Source organism: Capricornis sumatraensis, chromosome 10, assembly GCF_032405125.1.
Source record: "Capricornis sumatraensis isolate serow.1 chromosome 10, serow.2, whole genome shotgun sequence".
Classification (NCBI taxonomy): Eukaryota; Metazoa; Chordata; class Mammalia; order Artiodactyla; family Bovidae; genus Capricornis; species Capricornis sumatraensis.
This window is the reverse complement of record NC_091078.1, coordinates 57,320,931-57,345,148: the sequence shown is the minus strand read 5'-3', so window position 1 is coordinate 57,345,148 and position 24,218 is coordinate 57,320,931. Positions and strand designations below refer to the sequence as shown.

At 38.3% G+C, this 24,218-nt stretch overlaps 1 protein-coding gene across 1 annotated transcript in view; it reads right to left on the bottom strand.

The window, feature by feature from the left end:
- Nucleotides 1-24,218, bottom strand: part of OXSR1 (oxidative stress responsive kinase 1) — an 83,201-nt gene that overhangs the window by 1,889 nt on the left and 57,094 nt on the right. The window contains exons 7-17 of the mRNA XM_068981826.1: nt 23,917-24,018; nt 21,403-21,536; nt 18,171-18,219; nt 17,495-17,560; nt 14,357-14,479; nt 10,679-10,714; nt 7,505-7,651; nt 5,844-5,908; nt 3,502-3,554; nt 1,742-1,810; nt 119-183 (exon numbers count right to left, since the gene is read on the bottom strand). Coding sequence (XP_068837927.1) covers nt 119-183; nt 1,742-1,810; nt 3,502-3,554; nt 5,844-5,908; nt 7,505-7,651; nt 10,679-10,714; nt 14,357-14,479; nt 17,495-17,560; nt 18,171-18,219; nt 21,403-21,536; nt 23,917-24,018 — 909 coding nt within the window. The remainder of the gene's footprint in view (nt 1-118; nt 184-1,741; nt 1,811-3,501; nt 3,555-5,843; nt 5,909-7,504; nt 7,652-10,678; nt 10,715-14,356; nt 14,480-17,494; nt 17,561-18,170; nt 18,220-21,402; nt 21,537-23,916; nt 24,019-24,218) is intronic.

Here is a 24,218-nt window from a genome sequence, read left to right as displayed (position 1 = left end):
TGGCTAAACAATCACCAGACTTGATTATTCTCATCACTCAGGGAATATGGAAGCTGGTCTACAGAGGCTGCTGGTATGTAAAAGTGAGACAGTTTAACAAGAAAGAAGGGATGAATACCAGTTTGAAGGTGACAGATCGATTTGACTGGGGTTCTTCCACAATCTTCTGCAAATTAGCTGCCACTATAATCATAAAAACAATGAGAAGTTATGTAAATCCACATTTTAACCATATGTTAACAACTTAAACAGTAGTTCACAATCTCCTACATACAATCCAAATGTAAGCAGAAAGATAAATCGCTCCCTAAACAAGAGGTGTTTTAAAATACAAGTCCAAGTAGCACAAATAAATCTTACCATTGTCAAATTAACTTTTTTTTTTTTTAAGTTTATTTTGCTTTATTGTATTTATTCACCTCTTCTGACTGCACTGTGCGGCATGTGGGATCTCGGTTCCCAGGCCAGGGCTTGAACCCTTGCTCCCTGCAGCAGCAGTGCAGAGTCTTAACCACCAGAACACCAGGGAAGTCCCCAGATTAACTTTCTTTAAGATGCCGTATTAACTAAGGAACGACACTCCAGTTTAAGAGGTAGGACTTGCCTATTCACGGGCCAGAAAGCCCTAGAATGGGAATCAGCCAACTATGTATAAAAATGACAGAGACACGTGTACCCCAATGTTCATCGCAGCACTGTTTGTAATAGCCAGGACATGGAAGCAACCTAGATGTCCATTGGCAGACGAATGGATAAGAAAGCTGTGGTACATATACACAAAGGAATATTACTCAGCTATTAAAAAGAATGCATTTGAATCAGTTCTAATGAGGTGGATGAAACTGAAGCCTATTATACAGAGTAAAGTAAGCCAGAAAGAAAAACACCAATACAGTATACTAACACATATATATGGAATTTAGAAAGATGGTAACAATGACCCTATATGTGAGACAGCAAAAGATACACAGATGTTAAGAACAGACTTTTGGACTTTGTGGGAGAAGGGGAGAGTGGGATGATTTGAGAGAATAGCACTGAAACATGTATATTATCATATGTGAAATAGATGGCCAGTCCAGGTTCGATGCATGAGACAGGGTGCCCAGGGCTGGTGCACTGGGATGACCCTAAGGGATGGGATGGGGAGGGAGGTGGGTTCAGGATGGGGAACACATGTACACCCATGGCTGACTCATGTCAATGTATGGCAAAAACTGCTACAATATTGTAAAGTAATCATGGTTCACAAGGCCTAAACTATTTATTATCTAGCCCTTTAAAAGTCTGCTGACTTGTCCTACATCATAGTCTTTTCCTTCAGAAACACGTACCTGTGGCCTGACTGTGCCTGTTCTTACTTCCTGCCTTTTTTTAGGACTAAATCTGTGATGATTTTTTTCTTACCTCTTGGCTGCCCAAGGAGAGAGTGCATCCTCCATAATGGATTAGATATGGCCAAGCTTACTCTAACTTGTGACTTCTGTCATCATTTCTATGATCTCCCAGAGACCTGGATAAGCTTTCACTCACTATCACTGGGGGTAACAAAGCAAATTCAGAAGTGAGATTTTTCTTTTTTGTAGGAAGGAACTATCCCCCAACACCTCCTATTTCAACAAAGCCAAGAACCATTCCTAGAACCATTTGACCTATTCAGTAGAATCAAGGCCTGATTTTCTATATCCTAAGGATATAGGCAGAGAGACAAGGGCACAAGGGCAAAGCACAAAGTATTTACCTATGACTAAATCCCTTCCATCGACGAGGCCGGCAGAAATGAGCTCCTGAGAGACACCCTCTGCTGTATCTGCAAAGACAAAGAAGACAGTGCTCCATTTTCTTGTGCATGCACGTCCCTGCTAACTTTCAAAGCAGGTGCCGGCACGGCCAGACTAAAGCTCGATGCTAAATCCAGAGACCCAAGGTGGTGGTGGGGGTGGGGGTGGGGGTGCCTTCTTCCACACAAAGATTTTTCCTATCACTAGGATTACCTCAAGTGAGGGGCTATCAGAGGTCGAGCTAGAGGACGGAACCTGGATCCATCAACCAGATGGCAAGTATCAGCTCAGTGTAAAGATAACATTCTAATGATGGCATGCCTTAGACGGGATCTTGCCTTTGTCAGCAGAGCGCCTGACAGTGATGCTGCAGGAGAAACTGCTAGGCTGAGGGCAACCTTGGACCCAGCCCTGTGAGCTTGGGGATGGGACGGCGTGTGGCACATCTCCTGGGATAATAACACAGAATGATTTAGTCCCAATTAAATCTCTTTTTTTTTGGCCAGACTGAGAGGTTTGTGGATTCTTATTTCCCTGACCAGGGACTGAATGTGTGCCCTTGGGGGTAAAAGTGTTGAATCTTAACCACTGGATCACTAGGGTATTCCCTTCAATTAAACCTTAAGAAAACAAATTTTAATCACTTTTCTTTGGGGATCACACTCCTAGTTTTTTTTTTTAATTTTTTTTTTCCCCTAAAATCATTTTCTTCTGTATTCTGGTAGGCTTTCCTTCACATCCAGTCATCCCAGGTTTTACTATCTGAGTACATATAGTCTGTGGGCATACAACTAGAAACTAAACAGAGGAGGAGAGAGTACCATCAATTAACCTCGTCTCTCACTGACTCCTTCCCAAGGCCTGAGCACTAAGCCCACAGAGGGAACGAGAGGACCTCTGGGGAGGGGCTGTGCCGAGGACCAGTGATGTGAATGAGGACCTTAAAGAGTGACTCTGCCTGGCTTTAGGACAGAAATCAGATACATCTCTGTACATGTGCATTTGTTCTCACGTTCTCGGCACTTCAGTGAGCTGCTCATGAGACCGAGGCAGCGGACAGACTGAGCCTGGCACACAGGACAGATACCCAATAGCTGTGAGCCATTTTGCAAATACGAATTCTGAGTAACAAAGGTAAGAAAGAAAATTATAAACCTTGTCCCTGGGAGAAGTTCATGGACAGAAACTATGCGTGACGGGGCTCAGCTTCAGCTGGGAGGGAGGGGACTGGAAGCCTTGCTGTTTCCTTACTGTCAAGTACAAACATGCTCAGTAATAAGAGACGGAATTCGGCACACTGGCAGATCCGAGTCTGAAGTCCAACTACACCTCTTCTCAGCTGTGGGAACTGTAACCAGTCACTTTACTCTCTCTAAACCTTAATTTCATCATCTATGCAACGGGGACAATAATCTTTCCTGAGGGGCCATTTTGAAAATTTAATGAGATGCTGCTTAGTACAACGTCTGCCATAGTAAACTGGAGCTATATTTACTACTGCTTGTATTATACTTTCCAAATTAGGTAGTTGTAAAGCAAAAACAACAAAAAAACTGCGTTTCTATTTTATTCACACGTACCCTCAACCTTTAGGCCAGGAACATTTTTATCACCCTGTAAGAGGAAAATATACCTAAAGGACAGAAAATTCACACACATTTTCTTCAAATGACAAATGAGCAGTTATTTTGTTTTCAATGTTTTGATTTTGATGCCTCACCTCTCCCAGGAGTAAATTCAAATCGAATATCATTTAGTTCTTTTTTTGAATTCCTATGAAAGAAAACAAAATGTGTAAAATAAATTTCTGAATTTATACATTCAGAGTCTGCCTACGTGTACCAGGAAAGCTATGCCAAGAGAAAGATCTTTCTGTCTCAAAGACCAGATGATCTCTCCTAATGAGCTCACACCGAGGGCTCAGAGCAAACAACTCAGAGTGATCATTTATTAATAACTGTTCTACAACTCGTTTAATCTATGTCCTTCACTGGTCAATATATGCCCACTCTCATCCTTACACCCAACAAGATGACCTATTAAACTAAGAGGAATCTACGAAAGAGCACAGGGAGGTGTGACTAAAATGACAGAGACAGCTCTTTTCTTCCTTATCTCCACTCCTGCCCCCCACAGCCCTCTGCTGAGGACAGCCCCTTGCCCACTACTGGGGATCAGTCTGAGCAGACTCATAGAATGAAATACGTGATGTGCCCTCAATTCCACAGGGGTTCAGAGGAGAAGGATAAAGAATATACAGATTGGGATAATGAGGAGAAACTTTAGAAATACTAGTAGTTTTTTTAGATAGGATGTAATGGAGAATTCCAGGGACGGGGGAGCCTGGTGGGCTGCCGTCTATGGGGTTGCATGGAGTCGGACACGACTGAAGTGACTTAGCAATAGCAATGGACAGGAAGGCTTCGGGAATGGAGAGAAGACGGGGACAGGAATGGGGTCCATACTGGCAGAAGAGTTAGTAGAAGGCTCCAGAGATTAAAATGTGACTGACAAGGGATAGTTACAGTGATCGCTCACCACACCAAGTACTGAGATTAACCAAGCTCCCTGGAGGTTCTGATTAAAGATGGAGAAATTAGAATACCATGTATAAAGGAAGACGTGCCTGATCACTTAGGACCCAAATCCATTTTATCTAAATGATGTGGAGGGCTTAGGTCTATCTGACACATGCTTGATGCTACTGAAATCGTGCTTAAAGCACAGCTCCCCAAATCCAGCACAACCTGCCCAACAGGGATTTTCTCCCTCTCATTGCCTCTCTGCACTTGTCTACATGGACTTATACTTCGCTGCGTATCTACTACTAAAACTTGCTTTTAGCTATGCTAGTTCAGTTAAGTACATAATAAAAATCAACTTCTAACACAGACTTGATTATTGCATTTCATTTTTTCCTTTCTCAGTATCTTAGCACAATAGCTAATAGTGCTGTACTTAGTCTGCTTAATATGTAATTGTTCAATCTATTCTTTCTGAAAGATGAGTAAAATCAAGGTCAAATGTTCAGTATCACTTTTGTGATGTGACTGTCATGCCAAGTACAAACACCTTCAAAGATAACAATATGCTAAACTGAACTTCAAAATCTTCATCGATGAGAATAAGACCCCAGTCTCCTCTTCCATAAACAAGTCTGGAATACAGTCCATTAAAAACCACCCTTCAAAAAGCTAACTGTACCACTTACAAGCATCCTCTCCCCTTCTGAAGCATATGTCAAGTAATATTTCATACTCTCTATTAACTGATCTAAGATTTTAAAACAAAATTTTTAAAACAGACAAGTAGTATTCTTTGTACACAATTAAAATAGGATGAAATTACCAAGACATTGTATGATTCAGAACTATTTGGGTCCAGGTAAAGAAAAGGTAGCCAAATCTGCTTTTTTCAGGTTTATGGCATAATTTCATTGCTCCTAGTGGTAAAATCAAAACATTTTCCAAAGGGACAATTAACAGAGCTTGGGACTGACATGGACATACTGCTATATTTAAAATGGATAACCAACAAGGACTTATTGTATAGCATAGGGAACTCTGTTCAATGTTATGTAGCAGCCTGCATGGGAAAGGGTGGTTTGGGGAAAGAGCATGTCCATGTATACATATGGCTGAGTCCCTTTGCTGTTCATCTGAAATTATCACAACATTGTTAATTGGCTATATACCCCAATACAAAAAAAGTTCAAAAAAATAAATAAAAATCTGAATTTTAACCACCTCTCCAAAAAATAAATAATTAGTTTAAAAACCCCCCAGAACATTCCCTAAATAGGTCTTGCTGCCTCTGCTCTAATTATGGTCATACTGAGATGACTAGGAATTCACATGTGGAAAGAGGAATGAGTCAATGGTAACTCAGATCCTCACACTACTGCTATTATATCTGAGGGAAATAATACACCCGAGAGCAAACACACACAGTTCTATCCAGTTACTCTCAGGCATGCACTATGAGAAGGAGGAGTAACTTCCGAAGAGAAATCAGCACATTCAGAGTATTCAGAAAAGAACAACAATAAAATGTCTTACTTACCGTAATCTTAGTACTAGACTGATTGGGATCTTGGTTTCTTGTGAACCTGCTCCTGAAGACAGAGCCTAAAAAGCATTGAAAGGTATAAAGTCATTGCCTGGAGTATTGAGTGTGGTGGTGACTGATGCTCATCTAAGAGATGAATCGTCCACGTGGCAGCAATTTTCTTCATCTCCAGGTGTGGGCATCCTAGTCCCCAGGACTCCCTGCTGTGGGAGGACATGCACCCTAAGGCAGCAGCAATAGCTGAATGTCAGTCTGAGTCAAACACAATTGGAAAGATCATTGTCAAACCTACATGAAATGCCATACACAGTCACATTTCAATTTTGCGTTTTTCAGACCTCTGTTCCCCTCTATAAGAGTGAAGAACAAGACACTGGATTTTCCCTTTAAAAAACCTGCCATTGGCCACACATCTCTAGTAAGGCCTAAACTAGCTGCTGCTCAGGAAACCACCCAACCTGGAGGTTCCAGATCTTCAATCCTCTGAAAACCATAGAGCTGTCCCTTGCTTACTGGAGGATGTACATTCTATTTAGGCTGTTTATAAAATGAATCCAATCTTTTCATCAGTTTTCATAAGATGACTATCTCCTTTCCCATATGATGGGCAGAAATGGAAAGCTTAGGCAAAGGAAAGGTTAAATGCAGTCAGGACTCTAGTCTGGAAGCACTCAGAGCAGTGGTCTCCAAAGGCAGAGCACTGCTGGGATGCAGATGAAAACATCTGACCTTCTATTTTTATTTTTTCCTACCTGAATTTTAGGAAAAAACAAAATAAAAACACTGCTACTGTTTAATAAACACGTAGACTCTGAACTTGTACTCTCGCCATGGAGCACAGGCGTATGTTGCAGACAGCACTGCGCTTTCCCAGGGGAAGAGTGGTGGCTGCACAGCAGCGGCGGGGCGCTTCTCAGGGGGCCTTCACTCCCTCAGCACTCGCAGCGCCTTCTGATTCAATAAAGTCATGTGTGCCTGACTGGGTGGATTCACACATCACTTTATGGCATTTTAACAAAATCAACCCCACAAAACTGACAGGTATCTTAAAAAGAGCAGCGCAGGAAAACCACGGTTTGGAGACAGTATTAACAAAGACGACAGAAGAGCTGGCAGTGCTCCTTAGCTAACCTTGAGCAGAATAAGGATATAACAAAAAGCTGACAAGACAGGGGAGCCCTTCTCATTCAGTCCACTGTCCAAGCAGCAGACACTGTTACAAGAAGGTCTCGCCGTGACAGTGTGCAAGCGTCTCGCCCAGCCTCCTGTGGCACTCCTGGAGCTCTCTAGGTGGTCCCTCAGGTGTGTAGGGCCGAGCAGTGGCATATCCTGTGAGTGGCTCCCTTTGGGGGTGGGGACAGGCATTGAGACCGGAAGAGAGGAAGGAAGCGGACAAGAAATTTCAATCCCCCAAACTATTGCTGTTTGGGATATTTCCATCATTAACTTATTCTGGTGCTCAAAAAACGAACCATGTGATCCTTGTTAAACTCTCTTATCTGCATACATGTGAAACTGTGAGAACAGAATTTCTAACTTGTTTCAGAATCTACCAGGACATCATCCTTAGTGCACAAGGTGGTGTTGCACGCCAGCCTCCGCCTTCTTCCTCCACCCAGAAGGCTGACCATGGAAGAAAGCGGGCCCTGCTGTACCTGAGCTGCTATCGCTGGCTCTGCAGTGGGTGGCAGGGAGACTTGAGTGGGTTGCGCAGCCGTCGGCCCTGCTGGCTGAGGTAGATGAACAGAAACCTGTTCTGGAACTTGGAGTAAAGTACCCACAGGATCAGTTGTGGAAAATAGCTGTAACAAAAACACAAGCAGTGCTGTGTAAGCTTAGAGGAGAGGGAGGTGGGCCTGCTGATGGGCAAGCAGTGTATGTATGAACTGGCCCATCTCTGCAACCTCAGTACACCTCTTTCAAATGGAAGTCAAATATGTCTATGCTTTTCTGTTTTTAAGAACTTTGGAGGCGTAAATTTCAGTCAGTTCAGTCGCTCAGTTGTGTCCGACTCTTTGTGACCCCACGAACCACAGCACACCAGGCCTCCCTGTCCATCACCAACTCCCGGAGTCCAACCAAACCCATGTCCATCGAGTCGGTGATGCCATCCAGCCATCTCATCCTCTGTCGTCCCCTTCTCCTCCTGCCCTCAATCTTTCCCAGCATCAGTGTCTTTTCAAATGAGTCAGTTCTCCACATGAGGTGGCCAAAGTATTGAAGTTTCAGCTTCAACATCAATCCTACCAATGAACACCCAGGACTGATCTCCTTTAAGATGGACTGGTTGGATCTCGTTCCAGTCCAAGGGACTCTCAAAAGTCTTCTCCAACACCGCAGTTCAAAAGCATCAATTCTTCGGCGCTCATTTTTCTTTATAGTCCAACTCTCACATCCATAAATGACCACTGGAAAAACCACAGCCTTGACTGGACAGACCTTTGTTGGCAGAGTCATGTCTCTGCTTTTTAATATGCTGTCTAGGTTGGTCATAACTTTTCTTCCCAGGAGTAAGCGTCTTTTCGTTTCATGGCTGCAATCACCGTCTGCAGTGATTTTGGAGCCCAGAAAAATAAAGTCAACCACGGTTTCCCCTGTTTCCTCATCTATTTCCCATGAAGTGATGGGACTGGATGCCATGATCTTAATTTTCTGAATGTTGAGCTGTAAGCCAACTTTTTCACTCTTCTCTTTCACTTTCATCAAGAGGCTCTTTGGTTCTTCTTCACTTTCTGCCATAAGGGTGGTGTCATCTACATATCTGAGGTATTGAGATTTCTCCTGGCAATCTTGATTCCAGCTTCTGATTCCTCCAGCCCAGCGTTTCTCATGATGTACTCTGCACGTAAGTTAAATAAGCACGGTGACAATATACAGCCTTGACGTACTCCTTTTCCTATTTGGAACCAGTCTGATGTTCCATGTCCAGTTCTAACTGTTGCTTCCTGACCTGCATACAGGCTTCTCAAGAGGCAGGTCAGGTGGTCTGGTATTCCCATCTCTTTCAGAATTTTCCACAGTTTATTGTGATCCACACAGTCAAAGGCTTTGGCATAGTCAATAAAGAAGAAATAGATATTTTTCTGGTTCCTCTGCCTTTTCTAAAACCAGCTTGAACATCTGGAAGTTCATGGTTCACGTATTGCTGAAGCCTGGCTTGGAGAAATTTATGAGTTGAGGTGTAAATTTATATCCCACTAAATCCACCTATTTAGGTCTACAACTCAAATGATTTTTAGAAAATTTATACTTGTATAAGTATCTCTACAACCAGGTTTCAGCACTTCCATCAACTCAAAAAATTCTCCTGTGTCCATTTATAGTGAACTCTTGCTCCCACATCTAGCCTTAGGCAACCGCTGATCTACTTTCAGCCTATCAACTTGTCTTTTGTGGACATTTCATATAGCCCAAATCTTACAATATGCACTCTTAGCACAGTTTTTTCTGTCAGTCATGTTGTAGCAAGTATCAGCAGTCCTTTTTTTTTTTTTCTTCTTCAGAACAGTAATTCTTTGTATCATATTATTTTTAACTATATCTATGCCATCTTCTTTGCCCAGCAAAATAGCACCACAATATACAGACTTAAGTATATACTATGAAATTCTAGAAGTGACATTTTCCTATATTGGGGACCCTCCTTTACTTATAAAGAAAGAAAATCAACCAATGGTTCCTTAACACATCTGAAATGCATTTCAAAATGAATGTGAAGTTTTATAACATTAGACATTATTTTGCATGTTTGAAAATTTCACAAATTTTAGTTATGTAACTTGGGGAAAAAAGACCAATGTTGAACACAAAATCAAGTTAAACATATTCAAAATTATAAATTAATAGGGAAAACAGTTTCAATGCACTGGCCAAAATTTTGGGTTAAAAGAGAAAAAAATTAAAAGGGCAATGAGAGATCTAATAGCTGTTATTATATAAGCAAAATCAAGGAGACAAGGAAGCATTAAAATTTTGTGTCCACTGCACTTCACAGAGAGGAAACCAAGTTACCTACTGGTTCTAATTTTTGATAGAAAAATAGAACTTTAAGATTAGTTTTGAAAATGCCAATTATTATTAATACGGACTTCTCTGGTGGCTCAGATGGTAAAGAATCTGCCTCCAAGGCAGGAGACCTGGGTTCGATCCCTGGGTTGGGAAGATCCCCTGGAGAAGGGAATGACAACCCAATCCAGTATTCTTGCTTGGCAGGCTACTGTCCATAGGGTCTCAAAGAGTCAGACACGACTGAGTGACTAACACTTTATTAATATGGAAGGACGGTTGCTGAAGTTCCAATACTTTGGCTACCTGATGCAAAGAGCCCACTCATTGGAAAAGACCCTGATGCTGGGAAATATTGAAGGCAAAAAGAGAAGAGACCAGCAGAGGATGAGATGGATAGATAGCATCACTGACTCCATGGACATGAATCTGAATAAACACCTGGGGACAGCGGAGGACAGGGAAATCTGGTATGCTGCAGTCCACGGGGTCGACAGGAGTCTGACATGACTTAGGACTGAACAACAACAGGCTCCTCTGGCCATGGAATTTTCCAGGCAAGAATACTGGAGTGGGTTGTCGTTTCCTCCTGAGCCTAGCAGGCCACAGTCCTTGAAGGAGCAAAGAGTCAGACTTGACTGAGTATGCAGTGAGCATAAGGCAGGTCAGCCTAACAGGAGTCTGTTTAGTAGGATTTCTTTTCACACTATTTGACTAGTATAAATCCCCATTCCTATTTAAGCACATACAAAAAAATGTGTTTAACATTTAAACCAAAACAAAAGCACATATACTTTAATGACTCAACAATCACAACTACTTACCTCAGAATTTGTTAATGATTCTTTCACTCTGGGAGACTAAAAGAAATACAAAAAAAGGAGGCTTGTTAACTGAAAACTCAGGTTACTTGTAGTCAGTTCCAAAACTGCACGGAATGGTGAAATGCAAGTCAACTCCATTTCATTATGATCCATAATTAAATCATCGGTAACTCTAGTGAGTTTTCTGGAAAAAGAAAACTAAAATGATATTACTGTATTCTTTGTCCAGCTAGCCTATAATGTATCAATATATTCATAGTATTTTAAGAGTTCAGAACTTTATAGCAGAAGTTTATAGGAAACATACAGGGACTATCAGGTAGTAGGGAGGTCACATTCTTCAAAGTACAATCCTTTCTACTAATCATCCACATATTACATGCGTAATTTCTCATACTAAATGTAAACAGTCAAGCTAATTATCCAATATATTTTTAAAGCAGAATAATTCTGATTATGGACTTCAGTAAAGAAAACCTGAGCCAAAACTGAAATTCCAATTATAACCTGCCATATGAAAATTTAAAGTTAAACTGATTTAGTAAATCATAAATTAGCAGTAATTCTGGATACAAGCACTGGAAAATACAAAAAACAACAACATATCTCTAAACAAATTCAATTTATGTTAAATTCTACTAAATGTGAATGTGGACTTCTTATAAGGCCAATTTATAGGTTTTTAAATTTTTCATTACCATTAAGGAGATTCAAGGTTCATGCAATACCTAAGGTATCACAGCACGTATATGCCAACAACAACAACAGAAAAAAACCTTAGTTTGGAAATAATTCAAACTTACAGAAAAATTTTAAGAATGAGAATAATACAAAGAACACTGCCATACCCTTTACCCAGACTCATCCAATATTAGCCTTTCTCCTTATGTGCTTTATTAGTGTTCACTTTCTTTCTTTTTATATGTATTAAATCAATCCTGCACCATTTGAGAAAAGTTGTATATAATCGTGGCTCTTTACAACTGAATAGTTGTGTACTTAAGAATAGGAATATTCTGTTACACGACTTCACTCTACTAAAATAATCAATTTAAGTAAATTTAACAATAATGCTTTAATTAACTACACATAATACAGCTTTTCCAAAGACTTCCTACTGTCCTTTAGGGCCTTTGTTTTTCTAGTATAAGATTCTGTCTAGGACCATGTACTGCAGTCAGTCATCGCCATCTCTCTAGATTTTATCTGACACATAATCATTTCCCCTGCCTAGTACATATTCTGAATAGACTGCTCCTAATTTGTGCTCTGATCTTTCTTCATGATTTAGACTGAAATCAATTCTACATAGTGATTATCTTCTTATGGTATTGTGTTTTAGAGACTCTCATGTACCCTGTGATCCTTATTAGTGATGTTAATTTTTATCACTGAGTCAAGGCATTTTCTGATTTCTCAGGTAGGCAGTAGCTATTTTTCCCCTTGCAACTAATAGGCAATCTATGGAGAGATACTAGAAGACCATGTAAATAGCCTGTTCATCAAAGATTTCCCATATATTTAGCACCCACTGATGACCTTTATGATTGCTTTATGATGGCTATAAAAGGATCAATTTCCCCATCCACTCCTACATTTACCACCACTGGCAGTTTACTGTAATGAAAAATCATCATTTTCTCCCCATTTGTTTATATCTATGTATTATTTGTATGGGCCTACTGACTCCTATTCTTTTAATGATTTATAATTATTTCTACACTTTATGATGTTGATGGTTAAATTCTCCCTAATTTGGCTAGTGGGAGCTCCTTCAACTTGGCTCTTATATTAAAAATAAAAAAACCTTTTCTGTCAAAACAAGATATCCCAGATTTATCTTATATTTTCCCTGTGTAAGCTGTGGAATCAGCCATTTCTCCAGTGAGCCTTTGTTCTTTTAGTAGGGCATAGGATTTTTTTTTTTTTTTTTAAGGGCATAGGATTTAAAACCAAGAGCTGAGCATAAAGTATGCTTACTCCTACTGTTTTCCTGGCACACTGCATACTTGTAATCTTCGATTAGACGCCGGACACTGAATTTCACCTTGTTGCATGATGCTAATTTTGTATTTCTATGAATCTTGATGCTTTGTTCTAGAATACAGTTAAGCGGCTGGAAACAGTTTAATCCTTCTGTATCCTGCTTTGATGCGTTTTAGTTGGGTCTGGAGCAGTGTTCAGTATCTAGGGCAATATATTATACCCCATTACTGAGAAGTCTACTGAATGCCCTGTGAATTTTAAATTTCTCCAGTCTGGCTGCTGTTTCTGGCTGTGTGAGTCCTGGGCACTGTTCTCCACATGGGTAGTTTTTTCACATACAGTAATCGATAAGTATTCTGCTAAGTACTCAAAAGGGAAGCTCTAAGCTTCTTTCTCTGGATAACTGTCTCCTTCCTGGTACTCTATCAAATTTTATCTGATTTCATTTTTTACTTTTATTTACTCAACTTGGGAAAACACTTTCAAGCCACAATGAAAAGAATAATCAACCAAAGCTGCCCCCAAACTGACCTGGATGTTAGAATCAGCTGAGAAGGACATTAAAATAATTATATTATGTAACTTCAAAAAGTTAAGCAGAGACATGGAAGATGCAAAATCAAACACTTAAATCAAATTTTAAGTATCTAACAACCAAACCAAACACCAAATCACAATTCTAGCATTATGTCTGAGATGAAAAAGAGATTGCATGGCATTAGTAGCAGATTAACACTGCAGAAGGAAAGAATAATGAACAGGCTAGCAATAGAAACCATGCAAAATGAAACTGAGGGAAAAAGAATTTTTAAAAGTGAAAAGATCAATGAACAGTCAGACAACTTTAAGCCTAATATACATGTTATCTGACTCTTCAAGATGGAAGGACAGAAAAAACTATTTGAAAATACGATAGCTGAGAACTTTCCAAACTTAAAGAACACTGTAAACCCAAAGATTCAAGAAGCTCAATAAACCCTAAATATGAAATGTGGGGGGAAAAAAATCTAGGTATATCATAATCAAATTGCTCAAAACCATTCATAAAGAAAATAATCTTAAAATCAGTCAAAGTTAGCCCATCTCATTTTATTGCACTATGCTTTCTTTACTGCACTTTGTAGATATCATAGGTTGTTTTACACACTGAAGATTTGTGGCAACCCTGAATTTAGCAAGTCTATCAGTGCCATTTTTCAAACGTTATTTGCTCACTTCATGTCTTGGTGTCTATTTCCAGCAAAAACTAACACACTCACACACTATCCAGGATATACAAAATGAAAATAAGGTACACTGTTCTTCTTCAGATAGAAGGTTAACAAATTTTAGGGACTAGGTTTCAACTGTTAGGCTTTCAAGTTCACTAATCTTTTCTTCTGAAATGTCTAATCAGCCATTAATCCAATCTAGCATACTTTCATCTCAGACATTATAGTTCTCACTTCTCAATTTAGTTCAGTTTTATATACCCTAAATATTATCACAGTAAAACTGATATTTCAGTCCCCCTCTCCATGGAGATTTACTTGGGCTCCTGTTGTTAATAAAGTGTTCAAAATATTCTGTCTGTGTTTTTTTATATTTTATCTGGTTAAGCTGAACAGAACCACAGAATATAGTATTATCTAAGAGGCTTCAGACAGTACGACAGAACTCTATAGCTAAAGCATATAGTTTAACAAAACATACCCTGAGTTGTGAAATTGCTGCTTTTCCTTCCTCACTTTCTTCATCAAATTCATCATCACTCCACTCCCAGCCACCGTCTTCCGTCTTGTGAAGACGGCCACTGGAGCCTGGTACTCTCCGAACCTGCTCGTTAGGAAGAGAGACATGGACTGTGGGAGTGTTTGACACTTATGGTATAGAAAAGTCAGTCATATTTCTCTCTCTTTCTATTACTTCAACACCGTAAGTAGATAATAATTTTCCCCATAAATAAGTTTTCCCATATAAAGTCACATCCACCATGCTTCACTTGCTTTCTGTTCCTAATCTCCACTATTTGTCTTTACTCACAACCACTGACTTTCCCTGTACTTTGATAGTCTGAGCCTGCACATCATCCAAATCCCTCTTACGTGAAGTCAGATGAAATCTGAGTAATGGCTTCATATCTTCAGACATCAAGAAAAAATGGGGGCAGTTTAAGCCCCAAATAAATAAGTTCAAGATAAAGAAGATTATGGGTTTTTTTTCAATTTTAACTTTTAGAATCACAATTTATGCTGTGCAAATATTAAGAAAAAGAGCAGTCCCCTAACTTTCATCTTCTTCCCCACAGGCAACCACTTTCAATTCATTTTAGCTTATTCTTTTAGAATGTATATATATTCATCTCTCTGAGTAATCTGTTCTTATTATTAACCCTTGATTTCCTGGTTTTAGAAATTATCTATTGACTTCTTGCTACAGAAGATGAGAATTTAACCTTATTATTAATTCCCTACTCTTTTTTCAAGATACACTGTAATTCTGGGTAAATCAATTGTTTATATAACATGATTATATAAACTATACGGTTGAACCATATATATTACAATTACTTTTCTTTCCTGTAGAACTTTTTTATTTCCCCTGGAGTTAACATTTGCTTTCTTTCTTTAAAAAAAGTTACTTATTTTTGGGTCTCTGTTGCTGCATGTGGCCTTTCTCAAATTGCAGTGAGGAGGGGGGATATTCTCTAGTTGCAGTGTGTGGACTTCTGATGTGGAGCACAGGCTCTGAAGTGTGGGCTGAGTAGGTGCAGCACGTGAGCTTAGTTGGCCCATGGCATCTAGAATCTTCCTGGACCAGGGATCAAACCCTGTCCCCTGCATTGGTAGGTGGATTCTTCATCACTGGACTACCAGGGAAGTCCTGTTTATTTCTTATTTGTCATATTTATCCCCAGATTCTCTGTTATGTAAACCTCCTCTCACCATATTCATATACATTAGGTATTCATCAGTGTCATCTTCTCGAGGAAGCCTCTCACCAGAGCCCTGCGATCTGTTCCATCAGACTGACACTATGCTTCCTCAATCACATGACTCCCCTATTCTTACTTTAAGCACTTACTCTACTATTAGCCTGGTCTATTTACTAAAGCTGTGCATTTCTGAACGTAATTTGATTCCATTCCCACATTCCACTTAATAGTTTGCCTAGTAAAAAAAGAAAACAATTTTGGGTTAGAAAACATTTTTTTCCCCTAATGTTCAATGTAAAGCTCCATTGTGATGTGGCTTCCAGAGATGCTACTGAGGTCCTTATGACTGTTGATTCTAACTGTAACCTTTCCCTGTTGTCTGGAAGGCTACAGGATCTTTTCACCTCCAGTGTTCTGAGCCGATGCAATGAACATGAACTAGGGCAAACTTCAGGAGATGGTGAGGGACAGGGAGGCCTGGTGTGCTGCAGTCCATGGGGTCGTAAAGAGTTGGACATAACTGGGTGACTGAACAACAGCAACAACATTCTGAGCTACCGTGGTAATGTGCTTTAGTGTTGATCTATTTCCATTCATTGTGCTGGCTACTTAGCTCTTTTAAACTAGAAATTCATGAAATTTTTCTTGAATAATTTTTCAGTGATATTGTTTCTTCTGTTTTTCTCAGTTTTCCTTTTCTGGAACTCCTTTTACTTAAACGTTGAGCCTTTTCAACTAATCCTCTAATGTTCTCATCTTTTCTGAATCTTGGCTTTTTGGCTCTATTTTCTGGAAAATGTCCTCAACTTTACCCTAAAATCTTTGTAATGAATTTTTTCATTTTTTCTATAATGTTTTCAATTCCCAAGAGCTTTTTGCTGGTGGTAGTGCCATTCTCTAAATGCTTCTCTTCTTAAATTAACAGCTAAGACATAATTCATATAACATTGATCCATTCAAGGTATTACAATCCAATGATTTTTAGTATGTTCAGAGTTGAAAAACCATCTATACAAACAAATTTCAATCATTTTCATCACTCTCTCCACTTCCCACAAAACATCCCATACCCATTAGAAGTCCTACCCACTCCCTTACAATCTGCTCAAGTCCCAGGCAATCAGTAATCTACTTTCTGTCTGTCTACGTTTGCTTCCAGAAGGATATTTCACATAAGTAGAATCACAGAATATCTCTTTCAGTCAGCACAATGTTTTAAAGGAACATCCATGTTATGGCGCGTATCAGTACCTCATTCCTTATTAATGCTGGATACTAGTCCATTCTAAAGGTTCATGACATTTTATATATCCATTTATCAGTAGATGGACCTTCAGTTTGTTTCCACACTTTAGCTATGAAAAATACTTCCATGAACATTCATGTACATGTTTTTATGTGTACAGATCTTCAATTCTCTTGGGTATGGCTAGGAGTAGACTTGGCTGGGTCATACAGTAATTTTGCTCAGTAACTGCCACAAAAGTGACCACACCATCTTCCATTTCCATCAGTAATGTGTGAGGATTCCAGTTTCTCCACATCTCTATCAATACTTGCTGTTGTCTGTCTTTTTTGTTATAGTAATTCAGGTGGGTGTGAAGTGGTGTCTTCACTGTTTCTATACGGTGGAAAGAAACTTCCCAACTTCCCAACTCACTCTGGTAGTTGCAAACAGTGATGAACACAATTTAGAATTAATTAATTATGTACCATACTTTTTCATTCCAGTTGAAAGCAGAGTACTACTGAGGCACAGACTATTGCTAAAAGAATATATCAAGCATGCTGAAGAAAAGACTGAAAGAAAATGAGTACTATTCATACTGTTAACACAGCATTAGTCAAATACACTTTCAAAACATAAAAGTAAAACTTCTAATTTCTCAGAAAAACTGAGTTAAATCCACATTTACCTTTTTAGCTCTTTCAGAAATGGTTGGTGCTCTCTGCAATATTTTTTCTTGAAGAAACTCTTTATTCTGGAGAGGAAAAATAAGTTTTCTTTTCATAAGAAGTTTTTACTGAACAAAAAAATTGACACAGAAATATTCACCACAATTAATGTGATATAGTAACTGTTTTTATAAAGTCTGAGAAAAGCTTCTATTCTTTCATTCTGAATATCCTTTAGTATAATACTACCATGACTTTATAAATTGAGACAAAGCTTTAATGTATTGCATGAACCACCATCTATGAAAAGTTTGCTTTAACATACGTCCTTTGGGGTTGTGGTCCCACATTTCCCAACTATAATAATATCCTATTTATCCCATATCTTTGGGAAATGAGATGTTTACTAATTCAGTAGTAAACCCTAAAATGAGAGTTCAGAATTTTCCACAGATTTTATTTATAGTGGTAATATTAATTTTTCCTGTTTTAAGTTTTACCTGACACTTAAATTAATTTATAGAATTATCTTATATATGAAAGACTGTCCAAATAATGGCCCCAGCAATTATCTGACCTACCATCATTCTTCCAGAAATAATCATCTGAAGGCAATGCAACCTCTGAACAGTGAACCTAATGTAGGTGTTTGAGGAGGATCATCTGAATACATGAAACCAAGTTAGAATGTCCTACCTTGGCTTTCTGGAAAAACTTGTGCCTTAACAGTTCTGCTGCTGTTGGTCTAAAACCAGAAAAGAAAGTTTTTATAGTTAATTGAAGTGGAATGTGGGTTTTCATCTTCAAAAATGAAAACATGATTTCTTGAGCATCAAGATAAAAACTCAGTGTACTCCACTGTCCTTCACCTGCTAAAAACCAAAAAGGAAAAGCTCAGTACAAGCACCGAACAGAATTAAAAACTCAAATAGAAGTTTTCTGATAACAATTATTGTAGGCTCTTGCAAAAATTCATTAGTGAAACGTTTCTTTTAGAAGCATGATTTCTTAACGGCTTTCAATATATTTGCTATTTAATATTATTTCCCACGAAGTTGGCTTTATCTACTTTAAAGAAGCAAAAAATATACATTTAAACTGACAAATCAAGAACTGTGCTTCTTGCCACATAATCACCTGTAAGTCTTCAACTTAGGTAATTACATATTCTTAAAAAATAATTTCACAATTTCCTTTAAAAAACTGAAGATTCTAAGAGTAATGTATAGTTTCCAAATTTAATCTACACTTAGTTTTTAACTTAACTGTGCAGTCTTACTTCATTTGAGTAAAGGCACTGTTGTCAACTTCACAAACTAGTATGAGAATAAAGAATAAACAATGCTACACTTAAGAAATTGGACCTGACTGACACCATATACCTACCATGTAACGCTGAACAAGTCACTTCTCTAAGGTTCAGTATTACCTGGCTAAATCCCTAAAAGCAGTGGTTCTTAAACATGGCTGTGCATTATAATATCTGGGAGTTTAAAAAAAAAAATCCTTTCAACTAAAGAGATGAGGGTCATAATCTAGCTATATAAGAACAAGGCAGCAGGTAGCCTGGGTTTTGTATTGCCCTCCTGGAATACAATTGGCATACCAGATGGGAACTGTCACACAAGAGAGAAATAAACTATCTTACAAATATAAAAAATCCCAGGCTGTTCCCTGTAACAGTTACAGCAAAATCCGTGGGGGCAAACCTGGGTGCAGTTTTTAAAACTCTCCAGGTGATACCAAAGTGCACTCAAGCCTGAGGACCAGGGCCTCAGAGGATTCTCATAGAAATCAAAAGACAGAATAAATGTGGAAGTGCTATGCAAACTCAAAGTAGACGTTACCATTCCTACTTTTCATTCAGTCACAATTTCAGTATGTTTAAGTTTGTACAACACTGTTTCTTATGATTTGTTCCTTTCTTATGGGCTCACTTCCTTCTTTCTAAAATACACTTCAGAGGAGTTCTTTATGTGATAAAACATGACTGGAAAACTCAATTTTTGACTAAAATTATTTCATGCTTACTGGTGAATGAGTTTGACTAGATTTAGAGAATTAGGGAATTCTGGGTTAACAGTTATTTTCTCTCAGCATTGTTCCACTATAGTGTCTGGCCTTAACTGCTGTTATTGGGGAAGTGGTTTGTCCATCTGCCTGCTATTCCTCAGTTAGGTAATCTGTTCTCTCAGGCCACATTTAAGACCTTCTCTTTGTATTTGTGTCCAGTAGTTTCATGACAATGTATACAAGTGGAAAAAGAGGGATACTGCTTGGAATCTAGGACAATAATTCCTTAGCCTGAAAATACAGATAGTTCATCAATTCAGAAAATTCTTGGCCATTATTTCTTTGAATGTTGCTTCCAGTTCACAGTGTGGGGTTTTACTGTGTGTTTTGTAATTCTGGACTGTGATCTCTTCAGTGCAAGAATTGCAGGGACCTGGGTTTTGGAAGTAGTCTAACAGTGCAATTTCTGATTGCTTCCGCCAGAAATAAAACTGGCTTAGTAATAACTGTATTACTTTCTAATCCTGTGGGTTCCTGGATAATATGGGTATAAATTCAGACTGTAAACCTGCGGAGTGTCCAAGTCAGAGGACTTGATTATTCCGGAAAGATTTCTGTTGTGTTTCTGTGATGACAGATTTTTATTGTTGTTATTGTTCTCTGATCTAACCTTCCACTCAGGATGCATACTTATCAATGTTCTAGCTTTAAGCAGAAATCTCAGTTCAAAATCCCCATATGGGTAGGCCCTGTATCTCATTTTTAGTCCCCACCTGGAGGTTAAAACTCCAAACCAGTAGGTTACTAGACTGAACAGTGTCGCACTGAAGGCAGCCACAGGATGAGTTTATAATTCTTGCATTTATGGCTTCCTTGTTAATTCTGGCATCTGAAGACCTCCCTTTATTACAAGCTCATCTCTATTCTTGTGATTTTAAGTTTGACAGATTTATCCAGAATTTTTAGGTGTTTGTAACAGAATTCAGAATTCAGAATTTCAGTCAACTAATCTGGCAGAAGCAAAACTGTTCCCTATGTTTTAATACCAGTGTATTAAGAAAGAGGAAAAATGTTCTAAAACGACAGGTTTGAACTTTGCTGCCTATTTTTCTTACCCTTTCCAATATTTCCAACAGTAAATTTTGAAGCCCATTAAATATACTAAAGACATGATCAAGGAAGTCAATTCAAACCTTTTAGTTTTGTTGAGCTTTAGAAAAATAAAAATTAAAAATCTTTTAGTGCTACAAAACTGAGTGGTCTATATACCACGTGAAACAGAAAAATAAGACAGAGTGAGAACAGGGCCCAAGGTTAGAAATCAGGACTGACCTCAAAGATAAAAGATTATATGCAATAATCTTTAACTTCTATGCTTCTGTATAAATCATAGATACACACATTAGATGATCATGTTTCTTTAACTCACCTGCCATTCAATCCTTCTAGTGTTAATAATAAGCTCTTTGATTTTTTGGTCTACTTAACTAAAATACCTTTCCAATAAGGAAGAAAGTATGACTATCTGACATTAAATACAGTATTTGCTATTTCTCCTGTTAATAAAATCATAAAGAGCATTAAGATACTGGTTTATTTATAACTCTTAAATGCAAATTAAAAATAAGCCCTCCCACTAACTTGGCAGCTCATTAACAAATACATTTATAACTCAAAGAAATTAACCAAGAAACAGCTTAACTATTTAGGGTGCACTGTATACTAAAAAGAAGGGAGAAAGTATATAATTCACTCATTTTCAATTTAGTATAATGGTCAGTGTATATTTTTTCTAATGTTTAAATTTAGTTCTTTTGAATTCTCTGGACATGTATGTATGTATGCATGTGATTCATAGCCTTCCCCAATGGTTTATATATTAGATGAAGGAGATAAGTTTTATCTCATATTTTACCTTTTTTCTGGATCTTTTTGAAGGCACAATGAAATCATTTTTCTAAATGATTTTCCGTATTTTTTCAGCATTTCTTTATCTTGAACACCAGTTTCCAAAGAAGGAGGATCATTCTGCAGTGTCAGCATTAAAACCTGTGAGAATTTTCAACATAATGTAAACTTCTGAAGATTCAGTAATCAAATGTTGTGGCCACAATTTTTCAATATAGACAACCTCCAAACATCTGAGCAGATTTTCTTATCTGAAAGTTCATGTCTAGATCAGTTGTTTGGAAACTAGAGCTATTTAGGTGTTTTCCAGATAAATAATATCCTATAGACAGTTGGCTTCCCAGGCAATGTGCCTGCAAAGGCTCAACTGTATCAGCACTGTATTGTATGTCCTTTAGTTGAAATCTTTCCTTCATGTCTTCTGTCCAATTCTTACACCAGCAAACTTAAAAAAAATGGCAAAATTAAAGAGTGTGACTTTGCCAACTTTACCTATTCATAGCTCTGTTTCAACTTGACCGCTTGTAACCTGGCCTTCTCTTCCCAGAACTCGTCAAAAACTTCGGTCACAGAAATCACTGATGATGTCCTAGTTGACAAAGCTATAACCGTTTTAGTTTGCACTCTTCCTACCTTCCCTGCAGCAACTGTCCATCCTGAATCTCTTCCTTCTTTGACTTACATGGCAACACACTATCTTGATGCATAGAGACATAAGTAACAAAGGATATGAAGGATATGAATAGGATATGAAGTCATCCTATCCTATTAATATGATGCAATTTGGGGTGATTTTCTATACTGTTTGACTTTTCAATAAAAGCATAACCCATTTTTCTAAGCACAAAGTTAAAACCAAAATTAAAAGGCTATCGTCAGAATTATTATTTGCTATTCAGATTTAATTTATATTTACTAAAAGGGGATTACTAAGGTTGTAAGTATTTCTCATTTTGAGCAAATAGGTTATTAACATGTGTATGTCTGGCTACAATTTCAGGAGTCACTGCCGACAATAACAGAAAGCAAACCTTATCTTTCTCCCTGACCTCTTTTCAAAAATAAGCCATTTCTTGGGCCTCAAACTAGCCTTCCACCTAACAGTTATAAAGAGTAATCCTTTTCAAAGCCTTGTGAATATTCATTTACACCTAGCAATCTTGACCTTTAGGAAAAAAACCAAGGCCTTAAAGTATAACTAACCTTTCACCCATCAAACATATAGGTTAAAAAATATATACACATGTTTTGAATATGGACATACAGAGAGGTTTTTCATACTATCCTTACTGATTTTGTCTCTATGTTTTTAGTGCCTTAAAGGGGACAGAGTAACATTTTAAAGGTTCTAAAGTGCTCTAAGAACATAGATACATGAATATCACTATGACAAAAATTCACATGGTACTCACCATTTTAAGGCATTTTGTAAAGCGGGCAAGCAAAACTATAAACAACGGCTAGAGCTACAAATAGACAAATAGAATTCATGTGCATATTCTCACTTAGGGGTCACACAGATGAAAATGGTTGCCCTCAGGATGGGGGCTTCCCAGGTGGCGCTACTGGTAAAGAACCTGCCTGCCAATGTAGGAGACGCGAGAGACACAGTTTCAGTCCCCGGGTCAGAAAGATCCCCTGGAGTAGGAAATGGCAACCCGCTCCAGTATTCATGCCTGGATAATCCTACAGAGGAACCTGGTGTGCTACAGTCCATAGCATCATAAAGAGTCGGACATGACTGAGCAACTAAGCACACACACACACACTTCTTCAGGATGTAACAGGCCTTTAAATAAAAGATGTTTAATGTCTTACCACAAAGCAAACTTCTATTCAATAACAAAGAAAATAATACATATGTATGGCACATGAACAATTTGCATGGATCAAACATATAAAAAGCACTTAAAAACAGTGGCTGACACAGATGAGTGCTCAATGAATGTTAACAATAATTACTATTAACATGGAACTGTTCCAACAACCTTAAGAGGTAGAAATGATCATCATCCCCACTGCGGCTGCTCTACACAGGGGACTGTGGGGAACACATACCAAAACGAGACAGATTAGATCCAAACATTAAACTAGTTACACAGTCAGGAGATGGTGGGTCATCAAATAAGAAGGTCAGCTACAATGTAAAGCTAGCTACCCAGTGTCACATACCAAATATCTAGAAGAGATTCTAACTGCTAAAGAAGTTACAAGGAATGCAGGGCAGAATACAATGGATAAGAATGTCAAGTGATCCCACAAACACAAGAGCTCCAGCTATGTGTGTTACTTACATGCAAGTGGAGGATAAAATGCTAATATGAATGGCTGAGTTACTGTAAATGAGGACAATTACTATTTTTATAAACTCTTACATTCATATAGTGCTTTTTAATACAAAAATACTTGTTCATATACTAATAAATCTACGTAATTCTTAAAAAAAAAAAGTCAAATGAGGTAAGCCTCTGACAGAGAACTGAGACATGAGCTGGGAGAGTATTATGGATAGAAGCCTCACCTTCATCGGCGGGTACTTATGATAAGGAGCTGCCCCCGTGGCCAGTTCAATGGCTGTGATCCCAAAACTCCAGATGTCAGCTTTGAAATCATAACCACGAACCTGGACAGAACAGAGAGACATACAAGATTACTTTCACCACCCAGGAGCACTTTCAAGATAGCTTCTAATATGTATCAAGAACAACAGACTTTAAGCCGATAAAATATAATCTAAAGTTGGCAAAAGCTAAATTTACTTGGTAAGAGGAAAAAAGAAAAAATGGAATGAATGTCCAGCATCATTGGGGAAATGGTTAAGTA